General features: G+C 45.6%; 1 protein-coding gene across 5 annotated transcripts in view; it reads right to left on the bottom strand.

The window, feature by feature from the left end:
• Positions 1-19203, bottom strand: part of LOC142576030 (uncharacterized) — a 155598-nt gene that overhangs the window by 13280 nt on the left and 123115 nt on the right. For 4 of the 5 annotated variants that reach the window (XM_075685917.1, XM_075685915.1, XM_075685916.1 and 1 more), the window contains one exon: positions 12153-12217. In XM_075685917.1, the coding sequence (XP_075542032.1) occupies positions 12153-12217 (65 nt within the window). Of the gene's footprint in view, positions 1-1994; positions 9266-12152; positions 12218-19203 lie in introns of those variants that run through there. The other variant, XM_075685919.1, reaches the window with a different exon arrangement.

The raw sequence follows: 19203 nt of genomic DNA on the forward strand, positions 1-19203 counted from the left end.
ACCTGTCTTCTTCTGACGTGTACCCAGGCAGCCAATCGGAATGCCAGCAGCAGACAAAATGGGCTTGTCCACTAGGTGGACACTTGCACAATACCTCCCCGCCCCCTCCCTCATCTTTGCCTCCATAATAATTGAGAGAGAAAGAGGCCTTTGCCAATGTGCACATCACTAGAATCTGAAGGTGCTCATTATGCTAACCAATACAAAACTTTTAATTTGCCAGCAGAACCTTGAGCACTCACCTCGCAGTACTTATGTCACTGTCCTTGGCGCAACACAAGTATTGCTTTTATAGGCGCATCGATGATTTCCCATACAGGTTTTGTACAGCATTTTATACATTAAACATGATGCCCATCATTGGGAAAAGCTGCAGCAACTACGTGGCTACCGTAGCCGTGGTGCTCAGAACTCAACACTTAACGAGCAGCCATTCCCGCAGTACGCCAAATTCATTTAGCGTGGGGATTTGCATATATTCAAAATTTTGATTATGAATCAAATAGTCTTTCTCATACATTCCATATTCAGTCTAAGAATCTTACTTCACAAATTTTGTTTATATTCACTGGAGGCTTCAAGGAGAAGCACCTCTTTAATTAATTAATTAATGTGTATTGTTTAGTGGTGCAAGGAAGCACCTTATTAAGTGGCAGCTGCATGCTTGCCTTTTCTGGTCTCAACAATCAGCCTAATTCATCTGGATATATTAAGCCATTCTTGTAAGTGATGCTGCTCTATGAGGCCTTGCTGCTTTACATATGCATCAGTTATTGTGAAAGCATGTAGCTTTCTCAAAATATATTGCAATTGTGGTTGCATTAGCCTTGGGTTGCCTACAGGTTTGTAACTCCTACGTATTAAGACAATGTCAGTATATATCACCATATTTCACCACTGAAGTGTTATGTGGTGTTCTACTGCTGTACATTGCTCTGCTAAGTTACATAAACAGGCATTTTAAGAGTTCAATTAAAGCAAGCTGAAGTGTTCTATTATGATACTTTGATACAGTAAATTACCTATACTAATACTATATGGTGAACTGAACTACATGTGGATGTGACACTGTATGATGACTGTTTCGTTAGTGATACTGTCATGTGGTCATAGAGCATGCAATCTTCTTTCACTTCTTCCTCATATATAAGCTGTCTACTTTGCCCAGACTTTCAGCAGTGAATGGCAGTTATGTACTCAACGACATAAACGAAAGCACAATTCTAACTACCATGTAGACTCACATAAGGGCCACACCCGTGTAAGGGTTGCACCCCCCAACTTCATCATCATCATCAGCCTGGTTACGCCCACTGCAGGGCAAAGGCTTCTCCCATACTTCTCCAACTACACCGGTCACGTGCCCTGGTCATGTGCCACTACTAGATAGCTAGAGCCAGGGTGTGCACAAGATTTGGGGTGTGATCAAGTCACCGAACTAGGTTCGATCCCGTGCAAGGGCTGCACCTTGTCAAAATTATGAAAACAAGGTGCCCGGCCCTTTCCAGAGTCTATACAATACTTGCTTTCCAGTTTATCCTCTCTTTACAATTCTTGAAAGTGGGGTAAAATTCAGCATATAATTTAATAATGTTCAAATTCAATTCTTTTCAGGCACTTCACTATTCGAATGTCTACAGTTGGCTGCCATTTACTACCACCAACCATACAATAACATAGTTTCTAACTAAGGGGCCTTTTTTTTCAGTGATATGCATCTGTTCCTAGTTTCTGAGAAAACTCCTGTCATTTGGTAATTATTCTTGGACTTCAAGACGACTGTGATGCTTGTTATTGAGTGTGCAGAGGGCAATATGTGCACCTTCCTTGCTTCTTTTATGTGTGCTGTCTGTTTCAAATAAAGTTAAGTTGCAAGTTGCCCTGCATTCGTGTTCTTTTGTTCTGTCTTAATGCCTGGATTTGTTAAAAACCTGCAAGACAGCAATGCGAGATAGCACTCTATACAGTCACAAGAGAAATGGATGCACACAGACCACATTTCAAAGCGCTGCCTTTTATTGCGTGGCAGAGTACGATGTAACTGTCCATAATTACAACGTGGTAAGATGGGTGCTATTTTTTGATCACATGCAATAAAGAACAAGCATGCTTCAAACGACCTCAAACTATCTTGACTCAACCTGACATGGCATTAACCAATCGGCGATTCTTTAACAATGTCTCTAACCATGATGACTATAGCAGTAGATCTGGGCTCTGTCTCATTAGTTAAGCGTGCTACAATGCCGAGCACAGCCTTGGTTGCAACTGTTTGGGATCAGAAATCAACAGAACCTTTGCAAAAGTAATCAAATGCTTCATGTAGGCTCCAAGAGGAGCTGTTTGGAAAAGCTTGTTTTCTTTAATTAGGTCAGCGAATGTGCATCTAGAATTATTTTTGGAATCAAGAGTCACAGTGCACATTTTGGAGTACTGATAAAGCCAAAAAGGCATACCGTTGACAATGACAAAAGAAACTGAAACTGCAAGATACACAAGCATGGAAAGCTAAGTAAAACCAGGTTTCACTTCAGTAACTGGTGATCGGCACTGCTGTAATGATTTGGGTATGCATTCCTATGATGCAAACAACCATTTTCGCAGAAACTTCTCACAGGTACCAAGGGAACTATGGCAATAAATACCAAAGGAGGAAAAACCCCTCAACTGGTTTTTGCACACCACACGAACATTGTTGTGCCACTTGATGACAATGTCGAATAATGCTCGAATTCTCAAAATGCGCTTCTTTCTAAAGTGAAAACAGCAGACGTATGCGCTGGGCCATAGAATATGCAAATTCATGTACTGACTGCACGCTGCACGAAACTACTGAGGCAGAGTCAAATTACTGCACAACTTTTAACAGCCAAGTCCAGGCTTAAAACCATTTGTTATGTTGCCAACTAAATTCGATGTTAAAAAACACCAACAACAGAATCATTCTGGAATAGATGGCATTTTTGCAAGCAGCCTTAGCTTATGCCAGGATATGTGTATAAAGGCATTAACAATTCTCCAGTTAGTCACAGAGGTGAACAACATGAATTCCACCGGTTTCACCCTTTCCAGCCGCACGACTCTGAATATAGAAATTCCCACACAGGTAAAAACAAGATGTATTAAATCTTCCTTCTGGCTGGCACACCTCACACCTCTTGCATCCACCATGTCATTCCCCTGCTCGTCCCACAAAAGTTCAATGGCATGAACACATGAACACAGATGGTTAAACTGCACGCACTGGAAGTCCCTCTCACCGCTGAAGCACATGCACGACTCTCGAGTAGTCAGCATGGATTTCCATCACAAACAAGACGAAATGCCACAGTCCCTGTACTGCGCTTTGTGATGGCTATAAAACCCAGACAATATTGAAAAAATATTTGGAATTCTAAGACAACAACAGGCAACAGCTCATAGTTAGTATGACAAAGTCATTGTGGTCACTTCAGGCAGCAAGTACTGATAGAAGTACAGATAGATATGGCAAGCCTAGAAGGAAAGCGTCAACAGAAAACAAAAACAAAATTGGGCTGGGGCATGCATAAACAAGAATGCAGCATTAAAGCGAACTGGAAGAAGGGAAACCTCCCAGATGGAGAAGAGACAAGATATATGCAAGGCAGTAATTGACATAGAACTAGCGTGCTCTTAAAGTGCTGGTACAGCTTTAACCACAATTGAAGAAAATGTAACTCCAAAGAGGGAAGGAGACATGCAGCGCTCTAAAATCAGACGGTGTCTTCCAAAACACGGAGCCACTGATTCCACATGTGGACTTGTTACAATAAAAGGCTCCTACATATTGCACTAGTAATAAGGAATGCTCACAGAAAATGAGAGCCAATACATGTTTGTGACACTCAACTGCCAGTGCTAAATGAAATTATTAGCCTCCAATGCTAGTAATTCAATGTGAGTACCGACAATTCAAATGCAATGTCTGCAATGGCAGAATATATATTCGAATCAGATATTGCGGGAGGACAAGTCTCTTACTGTTGGCAATAAGTGTGGACAGTCCAAACAACAAACAGACGCTCATAGTGTTTACTGACTGAAGATCTTGTGTTCGACTTACTGTGCAATATTGGTGTAGTGGCACCAAACTGTTAGTAAATGTCTAGTCAACAAGGAGGTTGAGGCAATGTGACAAGCAAGAAATTCGCAGTCAAATTGTCTGAAAACTCGGAACTCCACCTGAGAGGTTTCCCGTACACCAATTCGCCTGAGGCCCATCTGGTTTTCCGAGTTGTCAGTCATGTTTTGGGCCAGTATGGCCTGTCAGCCTCCTAGTTAACAGAACTGGTAGTGCCACTGCCCCAAAACAGTAAAGGACTGAAACTTCTTAAATGACTTTGCCTGTTTATCACAATTTCATGGCATACCAGTCTTGAGCTTTTAAATCAGGAAAGCTGGGTTCTGACAATGACATAGTTGTCTAACAATAGATCAGTGTGCCACCACCAACTCAACTGAAAGATGCCTCAGCGAACTAAAAATTTTTGTTCGTCTGCACAGGCAATCACAAACAGATGCCAATTACTGCCTTGCATCTGCTGCACTAATTAAGATGCCCAGCAACATGACAATGATCTTTCAAGACATTACTACAACATTTCGGTAAACAAGCTTGGTTGGTAACCAAGAGTGATGAAATACAGTTCCCAGCCACACAAGTGAAAAGCAAAAGCACAACCTCGCAGGATGCCAAGATACAGGAAACAATTAGCATAATGAGCAATGTTACGTTCTCCCTCGTATGATGTGTTAGCACATGATATGCATGAACCAATTTGTTCCTTATGGCTTCCCACCAGCTCATGAGCGGCTCGGCCAAAGGCTGCATACAATTATAGTGAGCAAAAATTATCATGTAAAATGCACAACTGACTTGTAGAGGACTCAGCTGACATTTTCAACACACCTCCCACTGAAGTGTCGATTCCCTTTCAAGGGACACTAAAGAGAAACAGTAAATCTGTTTAGACTAATAAAGTAAAACTTCTAAACACTATTTACATTCATTTCAGGGTAGTATGTTTATTATTGGAACATAAAATGAAGGTCCAAGTTTGATTTCTCTAATTTTACGCCAAAGCCTGAGTGGCCGTAAATCAGCGTGACATCGTGGATTTCAAAGTATTTTTGGGGTGGGTTTGAGCCCTTGTGCCTCGGCGAAAGCTCTTTAAAACTTGCTTAGCTCAGTCTCTTGCTTTTTTTAGAATACAATGTAGTCTGTCTTTATTTATAAATATTCCAGTATGGTCCAAACACAGACCGTGAAATGCCGTGATGTCACACATTGGTGCGAGCATTTTATGGACGAGTCGCCACACGTCTTTCACTTTTTGTCTTTCTGGTTAACAAGCTTCTTCTCACGATAAGGGACACTTTCTTGATACTGTCAAAGGGTAATTTACTAGAAAAACTCAAATTATATTTCTCTTTAGTGTCTGTTTAAACACATACCCAGCAAAATTCAGTTCACTACACGAGCTGTCCGTGCACATGAGTCATTGAACAATAGGCCAAGGGTTCACTGACAAATAGCTTCACCAGTCACAGTAGTGATTTAACAGCTGCAAAGCAGCAAATAGAGCATTTTGTTTCATTTAAAAAAATTGCACGGCTTTGCTGCTTCTGATGTAGTTCCAGATATGGAAGTTAGACCATGTTTATTTCGCACTGTGTCCTTCCTTGTTAGCCTATTTCCCCTCTAATGTTGTTTTATTTGCTGCGTATTTGTCGAACTAATACAGTTCAGCCATTGTGCATTGAAGATGAGCTATGATTCCGTGAACCATCTCGTCAATCGCAAATCGTAATATCAAGTTTAGTTCAAGGTGTTCCCTCGCATGGTAGTTAATTTCATCACTTCGGTATTTCTGTTTAACCTAATTTTCTCATCAATGTTTTCAAGCTTTGTAGTTCAGTCATAGCTCCATATAATGAACCTCAATTTAACAAAATCCGCGATTTAATGAACTATTTTCATTTCCCGATCATAGTTGCATTGAAAACCGTGACAGTGTGGCAAATCCGTTGTCAAAGTGCGTGTGCCGGGACACGGTAGGCAGGAAACACCACGGAGAAACACGAGAGCTGCTGATTCTTTCTGGGCAAAGAAGGTGCAGAGGGAGTGAACGCGCAATAACATGATCAAGCACGCGCTTCGCAGACGTCCGTGCACAGACCATGCACCATATCAATCTTGGACGTAATCTCTCCGTGGCAAGCCAAGATGTATGGTGCCTTCATACGCATTTTGTTGTTCTCCGTGCATCTAGTGTTGATGGTCGCGTAACCACAAGTTTCCGAGACACAATACAAATCGCTCGCTCACGTTGTGACTGCGAGTTTGTGGTCATTGAGTAAGATCTATTAGCACTTGCCTGAGCGCGCGTGACACCGATAAAAAGCTACGAACCCTAATTTGTTTAGTCTCTTTGCTATCGTCATCAATGCTCTACCTTTCTGGCGAAACCGACTTTTCTTTTCTTTTTTGCCTGGGACCAATATCACTATCTTTTTACACTTCTTGTTTTTAATTTGTGGGCGCTGGCTGTAGGCATTAAGCGCTGTCAGCTATGGCCTCCAAGATATGCAGCACCGCACGAGACAACAAACACAAATATTGGACGCCGTGAGCCCCGTCGATGCATTGCTCTTGGTGCGATCTGCACCGCATGCACTGGTGCTCATAACCGTGCTATTATGGCACGACCTTCTTGCGATATGTTTATAAGTGCTCGCTAACAAGATATTATCCACCCGGAAGGCTCTGGGTATTCACGAAGTTATTTCTAATGCTGAAACTTTAAAAATAATGCTGAAAATTTAAAAACCCTGAATTAACAAAATTTGCGACTTAGCGAAGTTTTTCACTGTACATACAACTTGGTTATATCGAGGTTCGACTGTATAACTTTTCAGCCACCATTTCACATATTTCACACATAATAGTGACTTCACATATTAATCTTCCACACTCATTCCCACAGGCACGCGAGCAGGGACTACAGAGCTTGAAAATGAAGCGTACTTGTTCTACTACTGGCTTCCGTGGTGCAATATTGTCAACTTATCCATGCACAGTCAGCTAGCAAGTACTAGGAGAGGAACACAGTAACACTACAAACTTCCTCAGCACTGTAAATGCATGAAACAGCACAAAATCAGCAAACCTGCAAAATGAAGCATCACTCTTCCTAGGAACTATGAGAATTACAAAATCTCATGGACATCCTTTTCAGGCTGAACATCTTACTAAAAATGCTCGCAGCTTCAACATTTCGGACACTTAGGGTATGTTCCAATTCTGGTCAGCACAGCAGGCAGTCTACTTTGACTGCTGGAAAGACAGCTCTGAGCCCAAGCAATCGAATGCACTTGGAAGACATTACTACAACTTGGACGCCACCTCCAAGCACTCTGCTCAGCCACCATCTTGTTTAGACAAGAAAGTAGCCTGCATTGTTTTTGACTCTGATGCTGTTATTGTGAAGCCACCACTTTTGTCAGCTCTGTCAGAATTATAATGAGGCTTAAGATAGCCACTGTCTGCTTAGCTGTCTACTTAGCCGTCAATGGCAAGTATTGTAAAACAGCCTCAGTAACTGCTGGGAGCCACGTAAGTTAGCTACGCACACGCAAGTAGGATTCCATTGCTTCACGAGTGTGATCTATGATAGAAAGCAAGCTTTCAAACTATTGTAACAGCAACACACGTTGACCTAAGGCAAGGCAAATCATGAAGCGCTATGTGAACATCCAAACAAAGAAGGGGTCATAAGATGACAAAAGATTTGAATTGGTTAACAGCTGGCAAACGAGAGAAGCCACCTGTTCATCAACATGTAAACATGTATGAAGTCGTAGTAAAGTGACAGCTAACATGACAACAAAACAGGCTTAATCATCTCATGCTGCAAGCGCTACAACATGAAAGAGACCAATAAAGGAAAGGGCACATCCATGACTGCTCTAAAGTAGTCACAGCTACCATCAACACGTTGCATTCATTCATCAGCCGTCTCGAGGATTCACCAAAAGCTTCGCGACATCAATGAAAGAACAGTGCAGTTTCCACGCTAGACATTGCTTGGAGGAAGCAATGTATAGAGAATGTAAACAAAGCAGCATCGACAGACAAAGTACAAAATCTTACAAGTACCGTTCTCCACACAGATCGAATGCCATCAGCAAGTGGGTAGTGCCCTTTCTAGAAACCAGCAATTTTAAACCTGGCCATCATGGACCCCTTGAACCAATCACCAATTATTTAGGGAACTGGCAAGCATCTTTGCCTGTTTTAAGTGGAACAGGAAAAGGAATATTGAGCCATTGCGAAAGAAACTGAAGGATGGTCAGTTTGCAGGAGAACATGTATTATGCTCACAGCCTATGCAGAAGTAGAGCTAAGGCCAGGTTCCAGCATGAACCCACGAAGACCAAAGTAAGGGTCAACAGTGACATTCTTTTACGCCTTAGGTTTGATCTAGACTAACTGCAGAACACTACTTCACACAGAGAGGTTGATGTGATCCTCCATGGGAGTTGCAATTCTAACACATTTTATTAGGCTAGTTCATGAGGCATTGCAAGCACGAACAGCATGATCTGCTGTTGAAGGGAACACCTGTGTGCAGGGCATGCACTAATTCTTACTTGTGGCAAAAGTACAATTGCCCAGCTTTGAAGCAGACGACTTGTGGTTGCTGGCACTGAAACTTTTTTTGCATACCCGTGCAGAGCATTGGCACAGCTTCAGACACGAGCACTTGCATATAGAAGCACCAGCAAAGTGAGAGCCGCACATTAGAGTGTTCCCTTTAACAGTGGAAGTCACTGTACTTGCAGTTCTGCTTCTGAAGCGATTCCTGCATACACTTTTGAACTCTCCTGTGGACGCATAGTGTTCTGCAAGCCACTCTCTGAGAGTCACCGCTCTAAGCAAGGGCAAGGCTGCGAGGGCATGAGTATGTGCTACACTACTATCCTCAATTTCATTGTGCTGCAGCGTTTTTCAAGCAACGTCCCCCATCATGCTCTGGTCCTTGTAGGGAAAGTCCATCTCGAAAGATTTTGCACAATGTCTGTCAGAGAGATGTCAGCGTTGGTCGCCAACGAATGCAACAGCGCGCAGTTTCGGGCAAGGCAGCACTGCGTGGCCTAAGTGTGCACTCAGCGCATGATGTAGGCGACGCAGAAGAGCGAAAAGGCAACAAGGGCCCAGATGGCATTCCAGAGGGGTTGCATGCTTACCGTCGTGGAAGGGTTCAGTTACCACGTGAAGCAAGGAGAGAGTGGGACAGAGAGAAAGGGAAAGAGAGAGACAGAGAGTGGCAGAGTGCCACCTGTTAGCGCAGAAGTTCCTCCTCAAAGCACACCATAGCCTTCCCTCATGCTTCCTTCACACTACTGATTGTATTACTGCACTTAACTATAGGCAATAATGCATGCATGAAGAAAAGAAAGAACACGCATTATTTCTTGGGTTAGTCACACGCACAACATGCCATCTACTGTGTGAAAGACCATGTTTGGCATAAGGTACAAAACTAAAAGCCTGAGACTGCATCCTACAGCCAATGCACAGGCATACAGACCTGTATCCCGATGTTCTGAGTGATAGGTGAACAGAACCATACTGTAGAAGACAGACTCTTTATATGACTGCAGTGTCTGCGGACGACACTTCTGACAAGATTACCACCCTAAACATAACATCTGATGCATCTACATTTTGAACACTGCCGCGTGTTTCGTCATTAAGTGATCCCAGAACACAAAGAAAACCACACTTCTTTTGCAATTTTCTGAAATGTCAGTGCAGAGTCTGCAATCTTGGAACAACAGAATAAACTAGAAGAATGAGCTCAATGTACACGTGTTTTGCTGTCTCCTTACTGCAGGCAGCCAGCCTAATTGGACTAGCTACAAGCAAACAAAAGGGCCATGGCCAGTCTCAAATACATCGCACTAGCAGCTGACATGGCAGCTTGAGTCAGCCCTCTAAGGCAGCAACACAACAAGCAACTCAAGAGCTGAAAAAATATGTAACTGCTTTCACACAACAAATATTATTCAAAAGTTAACCTGCTTCTCTTGCCGTCACTACTTAAATTCAACTTGCTTTGCTGCCATCATTTATTGCATGAGCGAAAGCCAACAAGAAGCAACATTTAAATGACAAGGGAATGGATGCAAAGGAGGTGTGCCCACTGATTGCAGCACATACCATATGTAGTACTTTTTCTTTTTTTCTTTTTTCTTTTCCTTATTTCTCAAAGAAGCTTACCTTCATAAAAGGCTACTCATCTACCTCTGCTCTCCTTACTTCACGGGTCAGTTTGAAAATGCATCATTATTTACAGCAACCCCGCATTACTTAAAATTGAGAACAGAATAGAATTCAGCACTTTTGAGAACAGAATGGATTCAGCATTTTTGGGAAGTGCCTGTCAGTCTTTCAAAAATCTACCAACACTCTACAGCACTCACAAAGTCCTACGATTGATCTGGAGAACAAAGCATTCAGCATGCCCACGTCACTTCAAGACCAGCCACATAGTGCATCATATGGTAAAGAGGTTGTTCTGTTCTATTTTTCACTAGTAATGAACCTTAATGGAACCAAGTGCAAAGTGATTGGCACTAAGAAGTGCTAGTCTAAAAAAGCTGGAAGTATTTCTGGATATCTATGTCAAAAAAACACTGCACTACACAATGCAGGGGAATGAAGAGTGACGAAACGGGGCAAGCTGGGAAAGGCCGATGTTCCGAGTTTTGAAAATTTATCAATTTACACTTCTAGTAAAGGCGCATACTTTTTTTTCTTTTCAATCTCTTACTTCTGGTTGCCTAATCAAGCAGTTCTCACAGCACATCATGACCAATGTTTTCCTTTGTTCAGGTCACTAAGGTGGGCTATTTGGTTACGAGTACTATGAAACATCGTTTTACTGCACAGTTTTAGATGGGACACCGAGGTACACAGGACCTGAGACACACAGGTTTGTCCTGTGTGTCTGTGTCCCATATAAAATCATGCCATAAAACCACGTTTCAGAACTTTCTTTGTTCCTTCTACAGTTCTCTTTCTGAAAGGGACACCAAAGAGAAACACCAAGTCAGTTTAGGCTAATAAGATATTCTTTCAAAGTGGTACTTCAGCCAATTTTACAGTAGTAGGCAGAATGTTATAAGAGAAAATAAAAGCCAAACTTCCTTCGTTTGAATTTCACGTAGCTACCCCAACGCTGGTATGTATGTGGGATGTTACAAATTTCGAAGTATTTTCTCGTATATGACCATTATGATTCAGTGAAGTTTCCAAACCATGCTAAGTTCAGTCCTTGGTTCCATTAGAATAAACTGTAGTGCACCTTTACCAATAAACAATTAAATGGGGTCAAGCAAATGCCATTGAAATCAACGTCAAGGTGAGATGATGTGTCAACTTCAAGGTAGTATTGCCACCCATCTTTTGTTATTTCGTCTTTCCTGTCTCATAATCAGCATAAGGGGAGGCCTCATGGTGAGAGTGGCTTTCTTGTTACTGTAGAATAGTACTGGAATGACGGAGTTAAACACATTTTCCTTAAAGTGTCCCCTTAAACGTAACCTAGCACATAGCATCCAAAGTGGAGACTGAATAGACTGAACAGCGTCCACTTGGGAAGCAACTAGACTGCAGTAAAGCTCATAAATTGTCCCACCACAAGGTTCCCTTAGTTGCGTGATGCAAACATCGCTCCTCACCTTTACTTTCAATTCCTTAAAGAACACCTTGAGCGTCAACTGGAGAAGTGTAAGCCCCTGTTCCCACAGGAATGTGTTTGGCCCTACAACGATGTCATTTACCCTTCCAAGCTTTAGAATAACTTGCCAGTCAAAACAAACAGTGTTGTTTTCCCATCAAGCAGTAGTATCCTCCCATCAAACACGGCTATTGATAGCCTCTCTTTTCACTAATTTTTCTGGCCGCACATGCAGGTCACATGCTCCAAGCGCACACGCCCCTGCCTCCTTGAATTTCTGACAGTGATGTTGGTTTCCAGTTGCTTAAATGCCTGCATGCCCTAAGATCTTGCCCCAACCCTTTGGAGCGCCAGTTCAAGTCACTCTGTTTCTTTTCATCCTACCTGTTTTGCAGGTTCTCAAGCTGGCTCTTGAGGGCCTTGATCTCTGCTGCGCTGCCATCATCAGCCTGCACAGAATGTGAGAAGAAAGTTCAGCAGTCTGCACACACCTGCAACATCTGGTGTAATCCCTGAACAATAAGAAAACTCCTGTCAAATCACTTAAACACTTCAGGAGAGCAGCTTTTTGTATGAACCATCGAAGGTTAAAGGAGGTTATACAAAATGTAACCCAAAATAGAAATTGCAGTGCAGCTTAACTAAGCCTGTCACTGTCAAGCACAGGTATTAGAATTGTTCTACTTGCAGGTCTACACAATAGGAAAGAGCATGCAGTTACACTTAACACAATGAAACAAATGAATTTTATGCAAAAGCAAGAAATACAGTCGAACCCAGTTACAACGAACAGCATGATTTAACACTATTTGTTCGATATATAGAGTAGTTCGATATAACCGAACCCGCTTATAACGAGATTCAGCACCAAATTCATTATATGCAAGAAACAAAGAAAACACACTAACTGAGAAAAACCATGCCACTCACACTCAATTATTATTCCAAAAGTAATTTACTGCACAGAAAAGTACATCTATTTGCAGTAGGCAGTGATTTTCGCCTCAACACTTTGTTTAGCTCCCTCAATGAGGATCGCATTTTCAACACGGGACGTCATTTCAATGAACTCCAGTCGGCTTCTCTGTATCCCCGAGGAGTATCGTCGCAGCATATCAGCAGCAGAAAGGGCTTCGGGTAACATTGGGAGAGGGCAACCGTCTTTCGACGGCAGCTCCTCGGCGGCACCAGACTAGGGTGGCCAGCTTGTTGGCAACAATTTCCGAGTCTAGCGTGTTTGTGGCTGTTTGGTATCCGTGCACTCAAATTTTGGTATATCCAATGTCTGGTTTGTTACAAAAAATAAATTTTACATGCATAGTGATAGGAGAACTTCGAGTGCTCAAAAGAGAGCATATTTCACTCTATCTGAGTTTGTTATATTCGGGTTTGACTGTGTGATGTGTGGTGTGCAACATGGTGCGGTGGTCAGGACGGACAGGAGCAGACAACAAGGAGTGCGTGCGCCGAGGCAAATTTCGTGCTGGAAGGAGGAAAACGACGACGCCGAAGAGCGTCCAGCACGAGAACGCACGGAGCAAGAAAAGCAACTAAAAGAAGAAAAGCCAACCAATTAGGAAAGACCACGGGGCGTCAGGCAGCCAATCAGAGAATTCCTAATCGGCCAGAGAGAAGAAAAAGCGTGATGCGCTGGGAGACGCGGGGGAGACGCAGGGGGAGACGCCGGGAGAGTTCCAGGAAACAACGCCAGGAGGAGGTCAACCACCGGACTGGGAGTTGAAGACGGGCCGTCGGGTTCCGGACCCGAGCCACCAGGACTTCACCCGACCGAGGCCTCCTGCCAACCCATTCCTGCGCGTCGCCCGTCTACCCGAGCGTGCCGCCAACTGCTCAAGGCCGGCAAGCTTCTATGCCCGTGGGCAGGACGAGAGCAGTCGGGCTACGGCCCAAGCTCTACACCCAGCTGCCCGGCCAGAACGCCGCCACTGTCTGCTCGTGCCACCAAGCCACCTGCCTCTATCTTCAAGCCAGAGCTGGCGCGCTCCGGTCGCCCGGTCAACCAACTTACACCACGACCTTTGGTGAGACCGGCGCAACTCCTTTCGTCAACTTGCCGCCGCGCCGCCGCGCCTCCGCGTCGAGACTGTTGTGTGTCCCTGCCGTCGTGGCAAGCCCGGACTCGCACACTAGGTAACTTCATACTAGCCCCAAGCATGTTTCTTACCGCCGTGATGTCTATTTGAGTGTTTCTTTTATGTTTTCTATTTTCTTCTATTTATTTTAGCTTCTTTTTAGTTATATTAAAAGCTTGTTTGTGTGTTCAAAACCAACGGCTTTGTCCTCAATTGGGTTCTCGGAGGCTCCACCTAAGAGAACCGTTAAAACTTTTGAGTACAAGAACCAATTGGGCATCACCCAACTGTAGCCTTCTTTCTCTCTCACTCCAATAGAACTCGTGGGACAGCTACACAACCCACTGTGGAGGCACTGAGGGAATTAATGCACTAATGAACTCAGTGAAGTTCACATTCTCTGTTTTTTTTTTCTTTTAGCATTCATTCTAATACATCACCCATTTGCTACAATGGAAGTTTGCCCATGTACAATAGGGATCCCTGTGAAAGAAAACACCTACACAGTAATGAAGCCAATATACCTGAGCTGTTTAGCCATTTTATCGAAGAGCAGTGGGGGCATCGTGTGAACTTGTTGTGACTCTGCAGATTTCAGAATCTTTGACAGGTGAGAAATCACGGCAAACCTGACAATTAAATGCTGCAGACGGCACCTGCCTGTAACCATCGGCAATGGCTACACACGCAGCAGTGATTAAGTGACGTGATGTGCAATCCTTTCATCTGTAGAGCGGATTGGCCTTTTGATAACCCACCTGTCATAGAGTTCGCACATCGCACATTTGCACATAGCTACCCTTTAACAATAGGTCATATGGTATACACTTCACAAAAACACTAAAAATTGCTTTATTTTGCAAGGTGTTCACTCTATATTAAAAAAAAAATTTGACTTTCTTCAGTAGAAACGACCTGAACAAGCACTTTGCTCTGTAGTCGCAGCATGAACAATCTGTGCCAAAGACAAACAGAAAACTTGGCAAATATGCATGGGCCGTCCTGAAATTGTGCAAAGATTTCAAAAGCAGCCAGCAGTTTACGTCCCATTACAGTCAAGCCATGCTATTACGAAGCCACACCCAACACAAAAATACCTTCCCAATATCTTTTATTATATTGCCGCTAGGTATCACGAGCCAGCGCTGAAAAAGAAGCTGGGACTGGAACACGCGCTCAGCAAGAGACGGGCGCTGGAGAAGAAGAAGTAGAAGCTGAGGACGCCGGCTTGAATTTATTGCACGCCATCTTGTACAACTGTCTGCCTCGCCGACGCCAGGCACATCTTACATTGTCTTTTCGTGACAAAAGTGATGGAGGTGCGGGGTACGGTTCATCCGATGCCACAAACCCCTCCTGGTAGCAACAGTACCAGCCCTATACTAGTGGACACCCCTGTTCACCGGGCAAACAGGAGAATCCGAGGATTGCCTCCCGAGCTTGATCATCTCTCCGCAACAACGTCGACGCCCCCCCACACCGGCATGGAAGGAACATAGACGTCCCTACCGACCACTAGGCAAGGTACGGCCACAACGGCAACTCAGTATCTACTGCAGAATCTCCGAGTGCCGAAAGTGTTCCACGGGGATATCTTCGAGGATGTAGAAGACTGGTTAGTCCAGTTTAAGCGCATTGCCGAGATAAACGAATGGAGCGACGCGGCGAAGTTAAGGAACGTCTACTTCAGCTTGGAGGACGGTGCTCGCACTTGGTACGAGAACCAAGAAGGGCTCATCAAATCGTGGCTCAAGTTCCATCGTGCCTTGCTGGAGACCTACACCAATGCTAATCGCCGCGAACGAGCTGAACGGGCGCTCCAATCTCGCATTCATCTGCCGAATGAGAGCGTGACGTCGTATGTCGAGGATATGACGCGCCTCTTCCGTCGGGTGGACCCAACCATGTCCGAGGAAAAGAAGCTGCACCATCTAATGCGGGGAGTTAAGGAACAGCTACCGTATTTATTCGCGTATAACCCGCACCAAAATGTGAAAAAACGCGTTTAAAAAGTGGGGGTGCGGGTTATCTGCGAATTTTTTCCTTGGGAGGGGGGGGGGGGGTCGGCTTCACCGCAATGTGCGGCGGCCTCCCCGTGTAGTCCGCCATCCCCATCGTCATCGACGCTTGTCAAGCCGATGAAGGGCCAACGAAAGGCCAGCATTGTTGAGCCTCGCGTTAGGCGCTGTTTAGTGTACTTACCCCAGTTTGCACTGTTTGCCTGCTTTGTTTTGGCATCATGAGTGCGACTCGACGGCAGTGTTTCACAGCGAAAGAGAAGCTAAAGATTATAGCCGCTGCCGAAGAAATCGGCAACAGAGCTACTGCAAGACAGCATGACGTCGACGAGTCGTGCATTCGCGACTGGAGGAAGAAAAAAGAGAGTCTCGAAGCAACGAACCGGAACAGGCGAGCGTTTCGGGGTCCGAAGACTGGCGCGTACCCCCACCTCGAGACGCAGCTTGCGAAGTTCATTGAGGAGCAGAAAAGTCGTGGCCACGCTGTTTCGACTGAGATGGCGCAAATGGAAGCCCTGAAGTTGGCCCGGGAATTGAACATTCCACGTGAGTTTCGTGCAAGCCGTGGATGGCTTCAGCGCTTCATGCGAAGACATGGATTTTCTATGCGGCGGCGAACAACCATGTGCCAGTGGCTTCCTGAAGCCTACGAGGAAAAGTTGTTGAACTTTCAACGATATGTGATCGCACTTCGGAAGGAGCACAGCTATTTGCTGTCTCAGGTGGGAAATGCTGATCAAACACCTGTGTACTTTGAGATGCCGATGGACACGACCATGGAAAAAAAGGGCTCCAAATCAGTCAGCGTGCTGACCGGCGGAAATGCCAAGCTGCGCTGCACAGTCATGCTATGCGCTTTGGCTGACGGCACGAAACTGCGCCCGTATGTCATTTTCAAACGCAAGACGCCACCTGGCATTCCACTGCCCCCAGGAATCGTTGTGCGTGCGGAAGAAAATTCGTGGATGAACAGTGGCCGAGTCGGTGACTGGCTTCGAGTAATCTGGGAGCGAAGACCAGGTGCCTTGCTGGCACGCCGGTCGATGCTCGTACTAGATTCCTTCAGAGGCCACTGCACTGATGCGGTGAAGGCTCGCCTTGCCGAGACCAGCACCGACCTCGTCATAATACCTGGCGGCATGACGTCCATGCTACAGCCACTCGACGTGTGCCTGAACAAGCCGTTCAAGGCACACGTGAAGCGGCTGTATGCCCAGTTGATGGCCGACGGCATTTACGCCCTCACACCGACGGGACGCGTGCGAAGGCCTGATATTCCATTGCTGTGCCAGTGGATCGTGGATGCGTGGAAAGCGATACCGGCCGATTTGGTGCGCAAAAGCTTTAAAAAATGTGCGATCAGTAATAGTCTGGATGGTTCCGAGGACGACTACGTCTTTGAGAGTGGCGATGAAGCCTCGGATGGCAGTAGTGAGAGCGGCGACGATTAAGAATCGGATAACCAGTGACGTGGTGGCGGTCGTTTGAATAAATGTTCTGAAAACGAAATGATCACTGAGTGTGAGTTGCATCTTTCTAACGCTCATTTTTTTTTTCAGGTAAACGTGCGGGTTATACGCGAGTTTTTTTTTTTTTTTTTTCGCCGAGTTCAAAGTTAGGGGTGCGGGTTATACGCAGGGGCGGGTTATACGCGGGTAAATACGGTATTTGCTGGCCTTGTTCGAAGCCCGCCGAAGACCGTGGCTGAGTTCTTAACCGAAGCCACCACGATGGAAAAGATGTTACACCAGCGCTCAGCTTTCTATGAAAGGTAATTGAACGCAACTTCACCTTCGTACCAGCGCTCAGCTCCGTATGACAGGCACGCGAATGCTGCTTCACTGACGGACGCGATTGCCTTTGGAAACGTGGACGTTCTCCGAGACCTTATCCACTCTGTGGTGCGTGATGAGCTTCAACGGCTCACCTGCCCACCTCATCCCACGCTAAGTTCCATTTCTGCCCTTGTGAGGAACGAAGTACAGCAAGCGATCCAAGGTCCCGTTCCAAGCAGCAATGCGCCACCTGTGAGAGCACAGTTGCAGCGGCCGTCGTATGCGGAAGTTTTGAGGCGAGTCCCTGTCCCCGATCCGACCCATTTGGACCCTGCCACGTCTTACACCGCGTCATACGTCCCGCCGCTCCCATCAGTGCAACCGATCCAATGTATGGAGGATCGGCGCCCGCTCGAAAGGAAATCTGACGTCTGGCGTACCCCGGACAGAAGGCCTCTGTGCTATCTATCATTGTGGAGAAGCCGGTCACGTATACCACGAGTGCCCATACCGCCACCTCGGACTGCAAGGTTTTGCCGCGGATTCACCAAGGCCCAGATATGGCGAAAGGCCTAGGGCGATTGGAGAATACCTGGCCCAGCAGAGTATGCCACTGTACCCGCAGCGGCAGTCGCACTCGCCGTTCCCCAGGCGTTCTTCCACCGCTCCTAGAAGCCCTTCAATGGCAGCGCAGGGACGATCGCCAAGCCCTCGCTGGGAAAAGTAAGAACAGCGACCTTCGGGGGCGAGGCCGCTGATAATTGCCCTTCCGAAGACCTCCCATCGATGCGAGCATGGTCTATTCAGCACAATTCAACGACGACAGCAGCCGAACTCAGCGACAGACTCTCACTAGACATACCTGTTGTGTATCGTAACACCGTTGGGCATGTGCACGGTCAGAGTACAAATTCGTGGGTCCACGTTTCCAGCCAGCTGCCTTATACTCCGCGATTGTTCTCGGGACCTCATCTTGGGTTTCGACTTTCCGTGAGAGTATGGTGCCATTATAGACCTCCGGGAGCGCACAGTGACTTTTTCGACAGACAGAGTAGCGAACCGCGACAATTGCCGACATAACGCGCTTCGAGTTTACGCCGACAGTGTAGCTGTACTACCACGCACAAGTGTCCTGGTAATGGTCGTATGCAACGATCTGCATGACGGCGAAGCTGTTGCAGAGGGCAATTCCTCTCTTATGCTTACTCATTGTGTATGTGCAGCCCGCAGTCTCATTATGCTTCGAGGTGGACTTTCGGCGCTCCTCGTGACGAAATTCAACCAGGAACATTGGCACCTATTTCGTCGTACTACTATCGCTTTCGCTCAGCCCATAGCCGACGTTGCTGAATGCTTTGCGCCTATGACGAAGGAGAACCCACCTCAGATACTCAGCAATATCGACATCAATTCAGACCTTTCGGAGGAAAAGCAGAAAGCGCTGCGCGAGTTGCTCCTTCGGTTCAAGGAGTGCTTCGCATCTTCTTCTAAGGTACGCCAGACGCCCATCACAAGACACCGAATAATCACGTATGACGATTCTCGTCCC

Source organism: Dermacentor variabilis, chromosome 3, assembly GCF_050947875.1.
Source record: "Dermacentor variabilis isolate Ectoservices chromosome 3, ASM5094787v1, whole genome shotgun sequence".
Taxonomy (NCBI): Eukaryota; Metazoa; Arthropoda; class Arachnida; order Ixodida; family Ixodidae; genus Dermacentor; species Dermacentor variabilis.